This window comes from Sturnira hondurensis, unplaced genomic scaffold (genome assembly GCF_014824575.4).
Source record: "Sturnira hondurensis isolate 20B ecotype Veracruz unplaced genomic scaffold, ASM1482457v3 Scaffold0007036, whole genome shotgun sequence".
NCBI lineage: Eukaryota > Metazoa > Chordata > Mammalia > Chiroptera > Phyllostomidae > Sturnira > Sturnira hondurensis.
This window is the reverse complement of record NW_028079667.1, coordinates 2,195,828-2,212,328: the sequence shown is the minus strand read 5'-3', so window position 1 is coordinate 2,212,328 and position 16,501 is coordinate 2,195,828. Positions and strand designations below refer to the sequence as shown.

At 34.6% G+C, this 16,501-nt stretch overlaps 1 protein-coding gene and 1 non-coding gene across 2 annotated transcripts in view; one reads left to right on the top strand and one right to left on the bottom strand.

Annotated features, from left to right (window-relative positions):
• Nucleotides 1–16,501, bottom strand: part of MRPL1 (mitochondrial ribosomal protein L1) — a 53,351-nt gene that overhangs the window by 24,178 nt on the left and 12,672 nt on the right. Inside the window, exons 3-6 of the mRNA XM_037051014.1 lie at nt 15,540–15,798; nt 12,651–12,734; nt 11,326–11,397; nt 7,211–7,322 (exon numbers count right to left, since the gene is read on the bottom strand). Coding sequence (XP_036906909.1) covers nt 7,211–7,322; nt 11,326–11,397; nt 12,651–12,734; nt 15,540–15,798 — 527 coding nt within the window. The remainder of the gene's footprint in view (nt 1–7,210; nt 7,323–11,325; nt 11,398–12,650; nt 12,735–15,539; nt 15,799–16,501) is intronic.
• Nucleotides 11,498–11,622, top strand: LOC118990471 (small nucleolar RNA SNORA25). The gene has a single exon (XR_005067233.1). It is a non-coding gene; the product is annotated as a small nucleolar RNA SNORA25 (small nucleolar RNA).

Genomic DNA, 16,501 nt, shown 5'->3' with positions numbered 1-16,501 from the left:
CCATAATGAGTTATCGCCTCACACTTGTTAGAATGGCCATCATTAATAAATTCACAAACAACAAGTATGGGCAAGGATGCTGAGAAAAGGGAACCTTAGTGCACTGTTGGTAAGAATGCAGATTGGTGTAGCCACTGTGGAAAACAGTATGAAGTTTCCTCAAAAAATTAAATATGGAACTACTTTATGACCCAGCAATTCCACTTTGGGGAATTATGTTCAAAGAAACCTGAAACACCGATTCGAAAGAATATATGCACCCCTATGTTCATTGCAATGTTACTTACAATAGCCAAGATGTGGAAGTAGCCCAAGTGCCCATCAGTAGGTGAGCAGATAAAAACACTGTGGTATACTTACACAATGGAATACTACTTGGTCATCAAAAAGAAGGAAACTGTATCATTTGTGACAGCATGGATGTACCTGGAGAGTGTTATGTTAAATGAAATAAACCAGAGAAAGACAAAAACCATATGATTTCACTATATGTGGGATCTAATGAACAAAAACAAACAAAATAGAAACAGACTCACTGATATAGAAAACAGACTAACGCTGTTAAAGGGGAGAGGGGTTGGGATACTGGGTGAAAAAGGTAAAGGAATTAAGCAAAACCAAACCAAAACAAAACAAAACTCAGAGACACAGACAACTGCATGGTGATCACCAGAGGAAAAGAGGAAGTAGAAGAGTTTGAGGATAAATGGTAACAAGAAGACAACACTTTGGGTGGTAAACACACAATATACAGATGATGTATTATGGAATTGTACACCTGAAACCTACATAATTTTATTAAGCAATGTCACTCCAATAAATTCAATAAAAAATTTTTTAAACTCATTATATAGAAAGCACATTATACCTTAAGCATATATTACTTTTAAGGATCATCTGAGTTGTTCAGTATGGCTCAGGAGCACTTTACCCACAAGGAGTTTTCAATTTAATTAGGAGAAAAGGGACATGCAGAGGCAACAGCTAGTGAAAAATACAAAGTTTTTTTAGTACCACATTCTGACACAATTGAATACTAAATGGTATGACAGATTAATAATACACAGTAAGATACTAATACAGTAGTTCCTCATTTCCACCATTTAGCTTTCCATGGTTTCAGTTACCCATGGCTAACTGAGTCCAAAAATATTAAGTGGAAAATTTTAGAAAAACTTCATAAATTTTAAATTGTGCACTGTGCTGAGTAGCATGATGAACTCTCACGCCATCCACTGCGTCCCACTGCTGTGTCTATGCTGTGTCTGCTCTCTGCCTGTGACTTAGACCCTTTGCAGCTGATTCCACTATGAGAGAGAGAGAAACCACATTCACATACCTCTTATTACTGTACATTTTACTTTCAGCCTATTTGTGTTTGAATATCAAGTGTGTCTCTTATAGGCAACATATAATTGGACTGCTTATTAGTCATCTCATAATCTCTGCCTTTGGTTGAAGTGTTTATTCCATTTCCAATTAACCTGTTGATATGACTGGATTTAGGTCTTTATTTTAATGTGTTTTCTATTTGTCTCATCTCATCTGTTCCTCTGTTCTTCCTTTACTGCCTTCTTTTTGTTTTAAATGAAAAGGTTTTAGTTTATCGTTTTTATTTCTCTATTTAGTTTGAAGATATATCTCTTTTTGTGTGTTTTTTATTTGCTTTAGAGATTGCAATGTATACATTTATTTATTATAACCTACTTCATCTCAATACTGACTTATTTCCAGGAAAACAGTATGTCTGTGCCAGCGCATCTCCATTCTCCCTACTTCACCCCATGACATTATTATCCCCAAACTTGCCTCATCTCCTGTATATCTACCTTTAAAATAGTATTCACTGGGCCACTCAAGACAGAAATCAGAGAATCATTCTAGGTTCCTCCCCTTCCCTCACTTCCACATCTGATCAGTAACTCTTGGTAGTTCCACCTCCTCCATATCCCACAACAGCTTCCTCTTCTCTGTCGTCACTGGCACTGCACAAATTCTGTCCTTATTCATCTGTCACCTGGGCTGAGGCAGTGGCCTCCTCAGTGGTCTCTGTTCTCTCTGCTTAAGCATCCTCACATCATCACTCCATCACTTACACAGCTCCCACATACAGTCATTCTAATAAGCAAATCTGGTATCATTCTTCTAAGCAATATTTTTCAGTGGCTCCTACCTGCACAGAAGATAAAATCTAATCCCCACAGCACGGCACACAAGGTCCTCCCTGACGTGGCCCACTGCCTATCACCATCTGACCTCACAGAACACCACTATCCAATAATACTTTATGTTCCAAAAGATAGAAAGCTACTTATAATTTACTGAACATAACTGGCACACTCATACTTTTGTGCATTAGTACAGGCCATTTCCTCTACCTTCAATGTTCTCCGCATGCATGTCAGGAAAGAAAATGCCTATTCATGCTTAAGTGCTCAACATAGATGGTACCTTCTTTACATAATCTGATTCTACAAAGTAGTCCCTCAGTCCTCTAGCACTTTGTACCTTTCCCTCCGGTACACTTTCTGCATTTTAGTGTAGCACTTATGCTCTCATTTCTCTCTCTGTTCAATTTTTATCTCCTTAAAGATGGGAACTATCTTTTCATCTTTCAATCTGCAGTACTAAATGTACTACTGCCTGGCACATAACAGGCACTCAATAATTATCTGCTCACTCAATAATGAGTTATGAAGGTAAAAATGATATTTGAAGACATGAAAAAGAATGAGTTCTCCTAAAGTAATTATGGAGCACGAAGAGCCACTTAGGACTTGTAGAGTCAATAATAACAGAGGCACATATATATGATAAACTTGCTATATACCCAGCCTGTGCTGAGCTCTTGCATATAACAAAACACCATGAGAACATGAAACCCATTTTGTAGATGAATAAACAAGAGGCACAAAAAACGTTTTTAAAACTTTGTTCAGCCCTGGCTGGTGTGGCTCAGTGGATTGAGCATGGGCCTGTGAACCAAAGGGTCGCCTGTTCAATTCCCAGTCAGGGCACATGCCTGGGTTGCATGCAGGCCAGGTCTCCAGTAGGGGACACATGAGAGGCAACCACACATTGATGTTTCTCTCCCACTCTTTCTCTCATTCCCTTCCCCTCTCTCTAAAAATAAATTAAAAAAACTCCTAAAAATTATAGATTTTCTACTCTTCAGCTGCAGTGTTTAATCTGTATCTTCTCGCAACTGAATGCCGTGCTAAATGTCCAAGCACTGTACAAATATTTCTTGTGCACCAACTACGTGCCAGGTTACTACTCTAGGCCATAGCAATACAGCAAAAAACGCCTTTACTCTAACGGGAGGCATATACACCCACAAATTTAAAAAAGGTGAGAAGCCAGAAGTATTAAGTCCTAAAAAGAATATAAAAACACAAAATTGGAAATCCAGTAGGATTTCCAATAGGAAGTGACAGGTAATGTTTTATATACAATGGTCATGGAAGGCCTTTTTGTTTAGATTATATTTGAATGAGAAAGTAAGCCAAGAAAATAAGCAAAGAGCATTAAACACAGATGGACAGTAAGTCCAAAGACCTGAGAAAAGAGAACATTTAGTGTGTATAAGGAAGGGCAAGGGGGCTGTAGCAAAATAAATTTTAAAAAATGACAGTAACAGAACCAGCTGTCATACATCAATAATTCATCTATAGTAATTATAACCATAACTAATTATTAGACTCTTTCACACATGTTTTTTAAACTAATGCACAAGGAGAAAAAATTGAGAAAAATTTCAAATTGATTACTCTGTAAAAATTCCTTTTTCAGTATTTTTCTTTATATAACCAGAGAGTTCAGATTGTTTCAATAGTACAAGCCATACCATGTCAGTCTATAAGCTAAAAGTACTTGTGACAAAACACCAACCTCCCTACAGAAAGCAGTCCCCTACTCAGCAGACGGGAGTGTTCTTCGGACAAGTCTGCCGGCGCACCCTTTTGACAAGACTCCAGCTGGAGCACTGACATTCAATTCTAAGAGCGAGATATTAAGAGAAATACACATTAGTGGGCCCACTTTTTAAAAATCCTTACCCAAGGATATGTTTATTGATTTTAGAGAAGAGGAAGTGAGGGAGATAGAAAGAGAAACATTGATGTAAGAGGGAAGCATAGACTGGTTGCTTCCCGTGGCACTCTGACTGGGGACCCAACCTACCACCTAGGTGTGGGTCCTGACTAGAAACTGAACTGGAAACCTTTTGATGTAGGGGACGACACTCCCACCAACTGACCCACCCAGCCAGGGCAGTCGGTCCACATTTTACTCACGCCCCTTCCCCAAGTATCTGCCCAAAACTCAGTCTGGTTTAAGAGAAGCCACTGTTTCCACGTATGCTGCAGTACCCACCATGGTTCAATATGCACAATAGAAAACCAGTTCCATTAAGTCAAGATATTTTTCATACCAGCATTTTCTGTTTAAGTAAATTCTAAATAATATATAAAATTAGGAATAAAGTATCAAAAATATCAACAAAACATATCTAAATTACAGATAAAAAATTCAGAGGGCACTTATACTGTGGGGGTTGGGGGGAAGGAAGCTAGTTTAGAAGCAAAATAAAACCCATTTTCTTTCAAGAAATTTTAAACAGCAAGTTTTAAATGTCTTTTTTTTCTGAAATAAAAAAAGAAACACTTAGAAAACAAGCCGAAGTGCATCTGAAAAATAGAGAAATTGCCTACCATTATATAAGCAATTAAAATAAAAAAATAATACAAATAAAATTGCATCATACATGATGCAAAATATTAACATTCAATCCTGCCACGATGGTTACACCCACTCCCATTAGTAAAGCTAAATGTAGGACAAAATGGGAAACTAATGAGCTTGGCTGTAGGGGCTTGTTTGTTTTTTAATTTCATCCATTTGCTCAAAATGTAATTTCTATTTTACCCTAAACTTTTGTTGGATATAAGGGAAATCAAATGTTCCTAAACAAGAATCTGAACAAGCTCTGAAAATTCATAATGTAAGCCTCATTTGTTCTCATGCACATCTGGTGTATTCTGTTTTAACATTTTTGACAGGTTAATCATTTGTCTTCATGTTTAAAGAACACGAATGTTTTGCCAGTGCCGTTAAACAGAAAATGTGGGGGTGAAAAGGAAAAGTTAGAGAAGAAGAAAGGTCTGGCAGTTTTTTCAAGGTGCTTTGTTAAGCAAATGAGTGGGTGGGGGGCATATCCGCAGGTAACTTGACCCCGGTGAACAGAAACCGTGATTCATTATGAAAGTAAAAATAAAGCCGTTAATAAAAATAAGCATTTAAAAGAAAAACTTTTACTTGATATGAAGTCTGAAAACCTTTCAGACTAAAAACAACAGTGCCAAATTTTGTGATGAAAATGATCCTTTGAAAAAAACCCTCAAGGCTACAAACATAAAGGCCTAAAGGTTATTCAGAGAATGGATAAAAGAGCAGAGGTGACAAGACTAACTTCTGTGAGAAACCAGTTCACCGGGAAAAGCAAGGAGCTAGCTGAATAGATATATTCAGTCTATATACAGTTTCAGTTTTAATCGACTATATTTAGTATTGTTTGGTTTTGTTAGGCTTGAATTTAATTAGAAAAGAGTATAAAAATATTTTCATCAAATTAAACTGTAATTCATGTTTAATTTTAAAATAATGCTCAATTTCAGGTCTATCTTGGAAAAGAATATTAAGTCTGATTCCATGACAATAAATACTATTGTAATGGAAATCCCTAATAAAAAGTGCCAAACCTCAACCCAATATTTAATGAAGATGTATTATTCAATGCAGGCTATCAAAAATAAATAAATAAATAAATAAATAAATAAATAAATAAAATTCTGGTACAACAAAAGAACTGGAGAGTACATAAGAAATTGCTTGAAGTACAGAACATAATCTATAATTCAGACTGGTATTAGAGGCTACCACATATGAAAAATCTTAGCAGGATTTTTCAGCTCAAGTACAGTTGAAATGTGAAGCCCCATCTACTAAAACAATTTTAAAATATTTGTTCTGTTTACAGTATAAAATTTTATTTGAAATAACACCTATTTATAGCAGATATCCACTACCACCTAAAAAATTCTCAGCCTCATCCAACTCTTCCCTTTCTGTCCCTAAACCTGTCCATCCCTAACTACCTGGTGCAAAGTCCTAACTTCTTAAACATCTGCTCTCTTCATTTCAGTCTCATTATGAAGACTTTAAAGACTACCCATATTAGTCTCTGGTAACTGCACCTGAACTGGTCTTCCAGCTTCTAGTTTTGATTGATGTCAATACATCTTACGAACTCTTGCTAGATTAAACATCTAAAGAACTCCCCACCTTAAAAACTTCTAAGGGATTCCTGCGGGATACAGAAAAGAAGTCCAAGCTTATTAGGATCTTATTCCAGTTCCTTCTGAAAATGACACCAATCTACCTTTCCAACACACTTTCCCATTATTCTCTTTCTTATCAATATAACTAATATTGATAAAGAGAACTAATTGATATTTCTTGTACGTGGACTATAATTTCTGACTTGCTTCAGTGTCTATGATCAATAGATTCTATCTACCTAAAATATTATTCCCCTTAATCTACTCATCCAATTATCAAGGTCAGTTTAAATGTCACCCCCTAAATGATGCCTCCTCTAATTTCCCCACCTATGTGTAAATTCCTCTTCTACTGAACACCTGCAGTACATCATGAATTTATCGTTTAATACTTCATACTTTCTAACTTGCTATTTATGTAGCAACCTTACCTCTCTTACTAGATTTTGTAAGGGAGAAATATCCATAAGGGAAAAAAATCTGCAGACCCATGAACACTATAAGCATTCACACATATGGTGAATGCTGATATAAATTAGCATACATATTATATTGATAAAGAGGTAAGAATCAGTATGATGGTAACATACCTGGTAGGTAATACATTCGATTAATTTCAAGCTAGAATGTGACTTAAGTTTAAAGTACTACATAGTAATTAGGTTTTCAAATTATAATAGATTATCAATATCATTGCCAAAGGGAAAAAAATCAAATCTGCATGTTCTTATATAATACAAAACTCAAATACCAGGACATATCCTTTATTCTATATATTATATTAACAATTTTGTTTTCTAACTAAACATATATCAGAAAGTTGTTGATAGCATATTGAAATAATAAAAAGAATAAAAAGAATTCTCCCTTACTTCGAGTAAGCTTTGGAAATCTTTTCTTCAGTTTCTTCCTTAAAGGATTAAGCTCGGGCATTATTTCTGGAACAGCTACATAAAAGTCTGATTGAATTTCATCATCCAAAATCTAAAAAATCAGAAAAAAAAGATAAGCTTAGATTTTAAGAAAAACCTTTTCCTTCTGAAAATAAAGTATAATGCAATAATTTCCCTTATAATTTAGAAAATAGACATTAACCACATTTTTTCTTCAAACATAAGGATATGAATACATTTACCAATTATGAAAACCATTAGAATCAAAACATTTTCTGACCTTTCTTTTAAAAATAGCCACATCCATTTAAAATAAATATATTTAATAAGTTTAATTCTTTCATGAGGTTATGTTAGGTAAATGTGTTAAGAAGCCAGCACATAGCTCTGATGTGTATTTGGCTCATAATATCCCAAAGCTGAATTCACATGTCCATTAAAATCAAAGAAACGTGCCAAAAATTTTGCGGTACATCACATGTAACATCAATAACCACTAGCTGCCAAATCACTAGCAACTACACTCCCTTCCTAAAGTTAGAGGATCAGGTGAACTGAATCTGTAATTATTTTCACAAAGAACTGAAATTAAAATTCTCTTTGCCTCCAATAACTAAAAGTAAGATGGTGGGACTGTCATAGACAAGCTCATTTACAGTTTCTTTTCCACACCCTCATTCCATTCTAAGAACAAATAGTATCAATTTTGAAAGGCATTTTAATTTAACTTAGGCAAGCTAAGTTATACTTAGTAGTATAATAATAATTATTATACTACTACAACATACTCCATTAAAAAATTTAGTCGATTATAAAATGAAGCAACTTTTTAGAACAATACTGCATAGGCAATAAATACAGGGGCCAGCAGAAGTAATGCCACTGAGTGTGATTGGTACAGTACATGAATGTCTCAGAGGAGATGGACAATATATTAATATTTCACCTAAAATGTCATATGGTGTGCTTGACTATGATATTGTTATGTTACAGAATTACATACGTATGATTTTGTAATAAAAGACTTTTATGTAATTAAAAGGGGCATTATTTGTAATTTATCAATGATTCTTTTTGCTTGAAATCCTACCATCCTACATCATTCAAAGCCATGGTTGGGGATTACAGTGAACCTTAATGACCTGAACTCTGGCAAAACTAAGCTGTGACTCTGAAATTTTATCCTGTTACTATTCTTTCTTTTTATAAATTCTTTATTCCCTAAATAACACACTGTGTTCCTCTTAATAATAATAACTTACATTAAACAAGCACTTATATCATGTCAAACATTCACCTAAATATTTAACATAATTTAATTCATCCAGTCTTTACAATGACCCTACATGGCAAGTACTATTACTGACCACACATTCCAGATGGAAACTGAAAGCTTAGGGAAGATGAGTCAACCTGTGCATATACACAGGACGGACACAGAATTTAAACACAGGCAGTATGGACCAGAACCAGGGTTCTCATTGCTGGAACTATTAAGCCAGATGTAATTTTAAAATGTCAAAGAACAGTATGTGAAATTTGTACTCTAAGAGCTTCCAATAGTAACGCTAAAACATGTTTCTTTGAATTAAATTAAATTTAAAATTACATTGGAAAGTTATGCTATAGTTGATCTTAACATTATATCATGGAATACAAAATTAAATAGAGTGAAATTATGCTTTAGAGACAAGGAAAAACAAAATTATTTTTTTAATTTCCTCAGAACCACTCATGCTTGTGGTATTTCAAACAAAAGGAAAGTAAATTTTGTAAACAAATTAAGGTCTTACCTAAGACCTAAGACATTTCTTACCTAAGAAACAACTAAAAGTTCAATAAACTTATTCTACATTCACCTATTAGAAGAACTAAGAATAACAGTATTTAAACTAGTTAAAAATACAAGAATGTGTAAATAAAAATTGCAGACAAGATACTACTTATAAAACTGTACTGAATTTACTTCTATACCTGAATACCTTCTAAAAATACCTTGGATGCACTTTAACAGATACCAGGGGGTAACATGCAAAACTGTACTGGTTATGATGCTGTATATAGATGACATTTCCCCTCTAATAATAGATCACCACTGGGGCACTGAAAGAGAAACTCTGTCTCTATAATAATTTTATTTATCAAAAAGTTTCAAAATATACTGGGTTTCCTTATTTGGGTTACTTTTTCAAATGTTTTAATTAACCTAATGCGACAGAACACTCCCTGCTCTCTTACCATTACTTTCTTAAGAAGTTAACTTGTTTTTTAAAAATTTTAATTGTTGTTCAAGTACAGTTTTCTGCCTTTTACCCCCATCCCAGCCCACCCGCCCGGCCCTCCTGACCTCCCTCCCATTTCTACCCCTCTTAGTTTTTGTCCATGTGTCCTTTATACTTGTTCCTGTGAATCCTTCCCCCTTTCCCCCGAAATTCCCTCCCCTCTACCCTCTGGTCACTGTCAGTATGTTCTCAATTTCAGTGTCTTGGGTTATATTTTGCCTGTTTGTTTGTTTTGTTGATTAGATTCCTGTTAAAGGTGAGATCATATGGTATTTGTCTTTCACTACTTGGCTTATTTCGCTTCGCATAATGCTTTAAAAGTTAACTTCTTAACATTTTAAGAGTGGAGGTAACTATTTAAACTCCATTGTTGCTATGACAGTTCTGTACGGTACTCTTATGCTTTCAGGAAGAAAATGAAAGGCAGTACACAAGCTTAATAAGAATAGTTCTCTGCCTCCAGAAACCAACCTCTACTCTCAATCTCTGTACCCTGTGGTATTATGTTTAATAATTTTATTAAATTAAAATTTATGATATATCAGTAAGAATTGAATACCACTCTCCTTGACCTGAAATCTGTATGAAAGCATAATCTCTTCATATTTCCCATTAGTTCTGTTCTGAAAAGTCAGTCTGGAGACTTTTCTTAAAAATCCAGAACCCACACCAAATTTATAGTTTTACTGGGATAGAAAAAAACAAACTACAGCCCTGGCTGATGTGGCTCAGTGGATTGAGCACCAGCCTGTGAACCAAAGGGTTGCCGGTTTGATTCCCAGTCAGGGCACATGCCTGGGTTGCAGGCCAGATTCCCAGTAGGGGGCGCTGTGAGATGCAACCACACATTAATGTTTCTTTCCCTTTCTCCTTTCCTTTCCCTCCATCTAAAAATAAATAAATAAAATATTTTTTTTAAAAAGAAAGAATAAAAAACAAACTACAAGCACTGTTATTCATCCCAAAGGAGGGTTCCAGTTTAAACTTCCCCTAATCAAAATCTGAATGTGGGACAAAAGACAAATTTTCAAATCATACTGTTTCCTGTTCTGAAAACAAAAAGAAAAGCATTCTAAAACCTAAACGTTTAAATTTGGAAAATATTTTAGAGAATGTTAAGGAAAATCATTTGTACTTGAAGAAATAGCTCCCAACATTCAACAGACATGCCTATCCTTCCTACTTATTTTTAAAGAAAAAAGTCCTGTTTTGAACAGGCTCCACAATTTTTTTTTATTTTCTCAAGGTAGACTAAATAATCATTTGTTGCCTCCATGCTGAGCCAAGTCACTCTGAACTGAAGGGAAGGGGCTGAGGGGTGGTATGTAAAAAGTCAAAAGTAACCCAAAGTACATTATAGAGGTCAGATACTATCCTTTGTGATCTAGTAAAATTAATCACACTTTTCACTCCAAAAAAAAGGCAAAACAAATACATGATTTCCAAAACATGAATGGAGATATCTATGTGTGCTACCTTTCAGATTTCATTTAGATCTCCCATTGAAACCATGAAGAGTCATACTGCCTTTTCTAATCTGCCCTCAAAACTCACAAAACACACAGGAAGCAAGAAAAATAACAATCACAATATAAATCAGGCATAATTCATTTCAGAATGTCAGGATAGTTTTTTCTTAGCTTGATTTTGAAACTCAAAAAAACAGGAAATATTTCCCTGTTCTATAAAGTTCTACTAACCATTTATCAAAATATATGAATATAGTGGCTATGTTCACATGTAATAAATAAATGGATAGCTAAAATAAAAGAATACTTTCTGTAACCAATGAATGTGAGAATAACACTATACCTTCTGAATGAGATTAGTCCCTCCTGCAAATGCGGCTCCATTTTCTTCTGCTATTTTAATCTCGGATGCACTCTACCGAAATACAATAGTTTGAAACAATCTTTAAACAAATTCACACTACTTTCAAGTATTTTGTCAGAAATAATATCATAGTTAAAAATAAAAATTGTATAGGTCATTTCAAAGAGAGCTATGTGACCAAAACCAGGAGCTCTTAACGCTGTGACCTAAGACTGAAGTTCTCCGTAGATGTAATAGACACTTAATAGTGCTATGTTTCCTTGTGGAGATATAAAATTAAAAAAATAAAATAAAATAAAAATTGTGGCTTTTACTGTGAATTGAAAATGTGTCAATTTTCAATAAGATGCATCAGAAATATTGGTTTGTTGGTAATTGAGGTATTTCTTGCAACATAAGCAAGTACAAAAAATGAGGCATTAGGAACCTACCAAGTGGTTTAACCTAAGTCTCCAAAGCCATAAATACATCATCTTCCAAAAGTAAAAGATTACAAATACTTAGTTTTGCAAACTTAAATGGAGCCATTTTATAAAACCAATATAGAAGAGGAAAAGTTTTTTTAAATTTAATCAGTGATAGAACCTGATAGAAAATGTAGCCTGTTGTCTGAAAATTCAAAAAAAGATATACAATATTAACTATTTTCTCTCTATGTTTCATTTATATCATTTGGTTTTACTGTGAAAATGTAACACTGCCTTAGTTACTAAAGTTTTGTGGCATTCTAACAGCCATATGCTCCACTCTTCTGGAAAAAAAGAATTTCTTTCTTGAAAGAGTGACAGATGAAGAAGAATGGAAACATTTCACAAAGCAAGTTCATAAACACACTATAAACAAATGTTTATAATATAAAAACATTGACAAAAGACTATTATTACTATATTTGTCATAGCCTTGACTTTCTTCATTTTCCAGACTAGATATTTTTAAAAGTGTGGTTTCTATGTCTTCACAGCACTTATGTGGGCCCACTGCTTTAAAATAATTTTATTGTTGTTTGAGGAGTTTGAGTAGGAAGCAGGAGCTAGTAGGATAAATTCTATACTCTTCTTCCATATTCTGTGAAAACATAATATTGTAGACTAATAATAATGAAGGTAATGTTCTAGTTTAGCTTTTTCTCACACTAACAACATAACTTCAAATGAGTTGTCTTACTGCTTTGAGCTTCAAATGGGGAAAATGAGACTAGGTAAATTCTAGAATTCTCTGAAACTCTACTCATTCAGTTACTCTAATCATTGATTAATGTGTTATACTAAATTAAATGGCATAAAACACTGATAAAGGTTACTCACCTCTGTAAATACAGCAACTTTATTGACTTCTGAAATGAATGGGTACGGCAACCTAAGAACACTGGCAAATGGCTCCACTTTTTTCTAAATACACAACAATGGAAAAATGATTATGAAAAATTTATCTTTTCTGTATCTCTCATCTATAAAAAGAACTGACATATTTTGTTTTTAATGTTTTAATTCTACTACATATCCTCTCATCAGTCCAGAACTATTCACTGATTACAATTTAAGACAAAAGAGATTATATTTCTTTTGTAAGAAACCATGATGAAAATCTGTATCTCTTACCAGTGCCACTCTGTGTGGTACTTGGCTTCTATCTCTACATTATTCACCACAGTCTCTCATATATTAAGAGATGTATTTGCATATCCATTATCTTCCCCAGCACCTAATACAATGCTTTTTACATGGATGGCAATAAATGTTTGCCACACTGAACTAAATTTAAAAGAATATTGAGCCTTGGCAAGGTAACTCAGTTGGTTGGAGCGTTGTCCCAATATGCAAAGGTTGCAGATTTGATCCCAGTCAGGACACACACAGGCATCAACCAATAATGAACAGATAAGTGGGACAACTCAATGCTTCTCTCTCTCACTTCCCCTCTCTCTAAAATTAAAAAAAGAGAAACAAAATGCAATGTTTTGACATCATCAAGGAGGACATGAATTTAACTGTATATGCTGAAAAACAGAGAATATCCAGCTGATGAGCTCAGTGGGTCACCCCTGATCTCCAGCACTGGTTCTAAATGACCCAGTGATATTAACCCTAAACCTAAGACAGAATGCCAAGTCTAAAAGGCTCTTCCTTTAGTGGGTCTACTTTGAAACAACCTAATCACCTACACATTCATATATATTGAGGAAGAGAATTGGAAAATCTAAAGTAATGCACCTGAGGCACCTTAATATGGGTGGAGATTCTAGGGCCTAACAACTAATTTGTACAGTGGCTTGGTAAAGGACGTGTCTGGGCCTGCGCCTCAGATCTCTCAGGGAAACTTCACAGGGAAACAAGCTCTATCTCCATAGTTTTGTGCAGTCTTAAGGTCTGGAAAAAAAGAGAAAAGGGTTTCTTTCCTAATTAAAACTGAAAAATTGCATTTTTAGTTCATTTTGAGTAGAAAAAAACCTCCCCAGGATTTCTTTTCAGACAAGAGACACAAACTCCTAAGTACACATTCTATCAGACATGCAACTCAATTTTATTCACTGGCATTCCTTTGCCATTAACATGTCACAACTGGTTTCAGTACATTTTTAATGGCAAGCAATCATAATAATAGCATCCCCTGGGGAATACTGGCTTGCTGTACAAGCAGTCTATCAAGAACAAAAAATGTCTCAGGAAGACAACAGTACCCTTTCAATGTGTCTAGTTTATAAGTGGCTTCCATTTATGAAATGAAACTTGTAGTCCTACAAGACATGTTTATGACACACATTAACAGTTGACTGACATAGTGATCATTTTGAACACCACAATAGTTCTGAAATAAGTAAACTAACAGTAATAGTGTGGTATAAAATAAAATTATAACAAAGCTAGTTCAAACTGTTTCTGATACAAACTAAGAAACAAGACAGACTGGTTTAAATCCTAACTCTACCCCCTACTCTGTGACCTTGAGCAAATTACTTCACTTTCTTTGTCTCTGCTGCTTCTTCTGAGATTACTATGGGGGTAAATGAGAAAATGCATGCAAAGCATTCAGTACTGTGGTTGGTATATAACAAGTTCCAGTAAATGTTGATTGTTATTATTAAACACCTACCAAGTCCTTTATGTGCATTATCACATTCAATCTTTGCTATAACCATTTGAACTAAGCATTTTATCTCCTATTTTAAGAGATGAAAAAACTGAGATTTGAAGAGGTTAAACCAGAAGCCCAAGCTTGAGGAGGAAATGCGTGATGACATCAGGAGGCGGGCCTGTGCTGGAATCTGACTCCAGAACTCATGCTCTTAAGCACTTGGATGCTGCCTCCTCCCACAAGCCCAGTGACTCCTAAATTGTGTTCAACAACTTATACCTTTGAGCTTGACCAAAAAAGATACGATGAGAATAAAAATTTAAATATCATTTCCAAGAAAATTACATTTCTTAAATGAGAAACTTGCAAAATTTAGAGCTATAGTGGACATCAATTCTAATCTAGTGCTTTTCCTACTTTTAGAGTTTTATAAACAAAAGTCTTTCATGGAACTGCAACATATAAACAAACCAGAGGTTCTGACTGAAGCAATGAGAGGGTTTAGCACCCCACCCATGCAAACTCGAAGGAAATCTCTGAAGGTCAGTGCGCTAATCCAAAACCCTTGCTTACAGAGCAGGAACAGGACATCCAGCTTAAGTAATTTTTCAAAGTTACAGTAATACCTCAATTAATTTTAATACTACTATTATTGAAATCTATACCAATGATTTTCTGCTAAATAGGAGATAAATGTCATCAATTATGCAGAGTATGCTTAACATTCTATTTTATATTTATAAAGTTAAAAAACAAACATTTGCCCTGGCTGGTGTAGCTCAGTGGATTGAGCGCAGGCCTGTGAACCACACGATCGCGGTTCGATTCCCAGTCAGGGCACATGTCTGGGCTGCAGGCCAGTTCCCAGCAGGGGACTCACAAGAGGCAACCATATATTGATATTTCCCTCCTCTCTCCTTCCCTTCCCCTCTAAAAGATAAATAAATAAAATCTTTAAAAAAACATTTTTCATACTAAAGTACAGAAAGAGCAAATGTTTTTGTACAAATTACTATAAAAGGCAAGGTTTTTAAAAAGTTAAGGAATGCCAATTTATATAGCCATTCACAAATAAATAGCCACTGTTCACAAATAAATTCATTTTAATTGAGTTTATATACCTTCTTCCCCAGCGCCATATCCAGTGTCAAATCAAGATAAACTCCTTGTGCTGGATTCGTAAAGTCCAGAATTTGGAATTTCTTAAGTAAATGAATAGCTTTTTCCACTTCATATATCTGCCTTGGATATAAGCGTTTTAAGTAGACGTCATCCTCAGGTTCACCTTCCATAAAGGGATATGACTTTATTTTTTCTATCTCATCTTTTCTTTCATCTGATGTTTTTCCTTTGGTACCTTTTTTCGTTTTCTTTTCAGGCCTTGAAAAAAGATAAATTCAAGATCAGTTATCTCAATACGTATTCCAAGAAACTAAAAAAAAAAAAAAAAAAAGCCCATGTACCTAGGATGGAAAAAAATAAAGTTTATTTTCACTCAAAAGCATAGAATGCTTTACAGTTTTTCTAGTTCAACAAACATTAAGTGAACTGTTGTACTCTTTGGAGTCAATACAAAGTCAAATAAGGCATTGATGCTGCTCTCCAGAAACTTAGAGGAATAAACATGCAAACAGATAATTTCAACATACCAGTGTTAAACTGGAGGGAATGAACATTTAATCTAGCTGGGAGGCTAGGAAATGGATCTAGAAGACAGGACCCAAAGTCAACCCTTGAAGAAAAGAATTAGCCCAGGTATATACCCAAGAAAAATGGAAATGCATACCACATAAAAACTTGTACCCAAAGGTTTATAACAACATTAATCATTATAGTCAAGAAGTAAAAACAAACCAGATGTCCATCACCTCTTCACCAAAGGATACATAAAATGTGTTATATCCATACAAGTGTATATTAATCAGTAATGAAAAGGAACAAAATACTGACATCTGATACAATATGTATAACCCTTAAAAACATTATGCTAAGTGAAAGATGCCAGTCATAAAACACCACATATTATATGACTCCATCTATATGAAAAATCAAGAATGGGCAAATCTGTAGAGATGAAAACAGA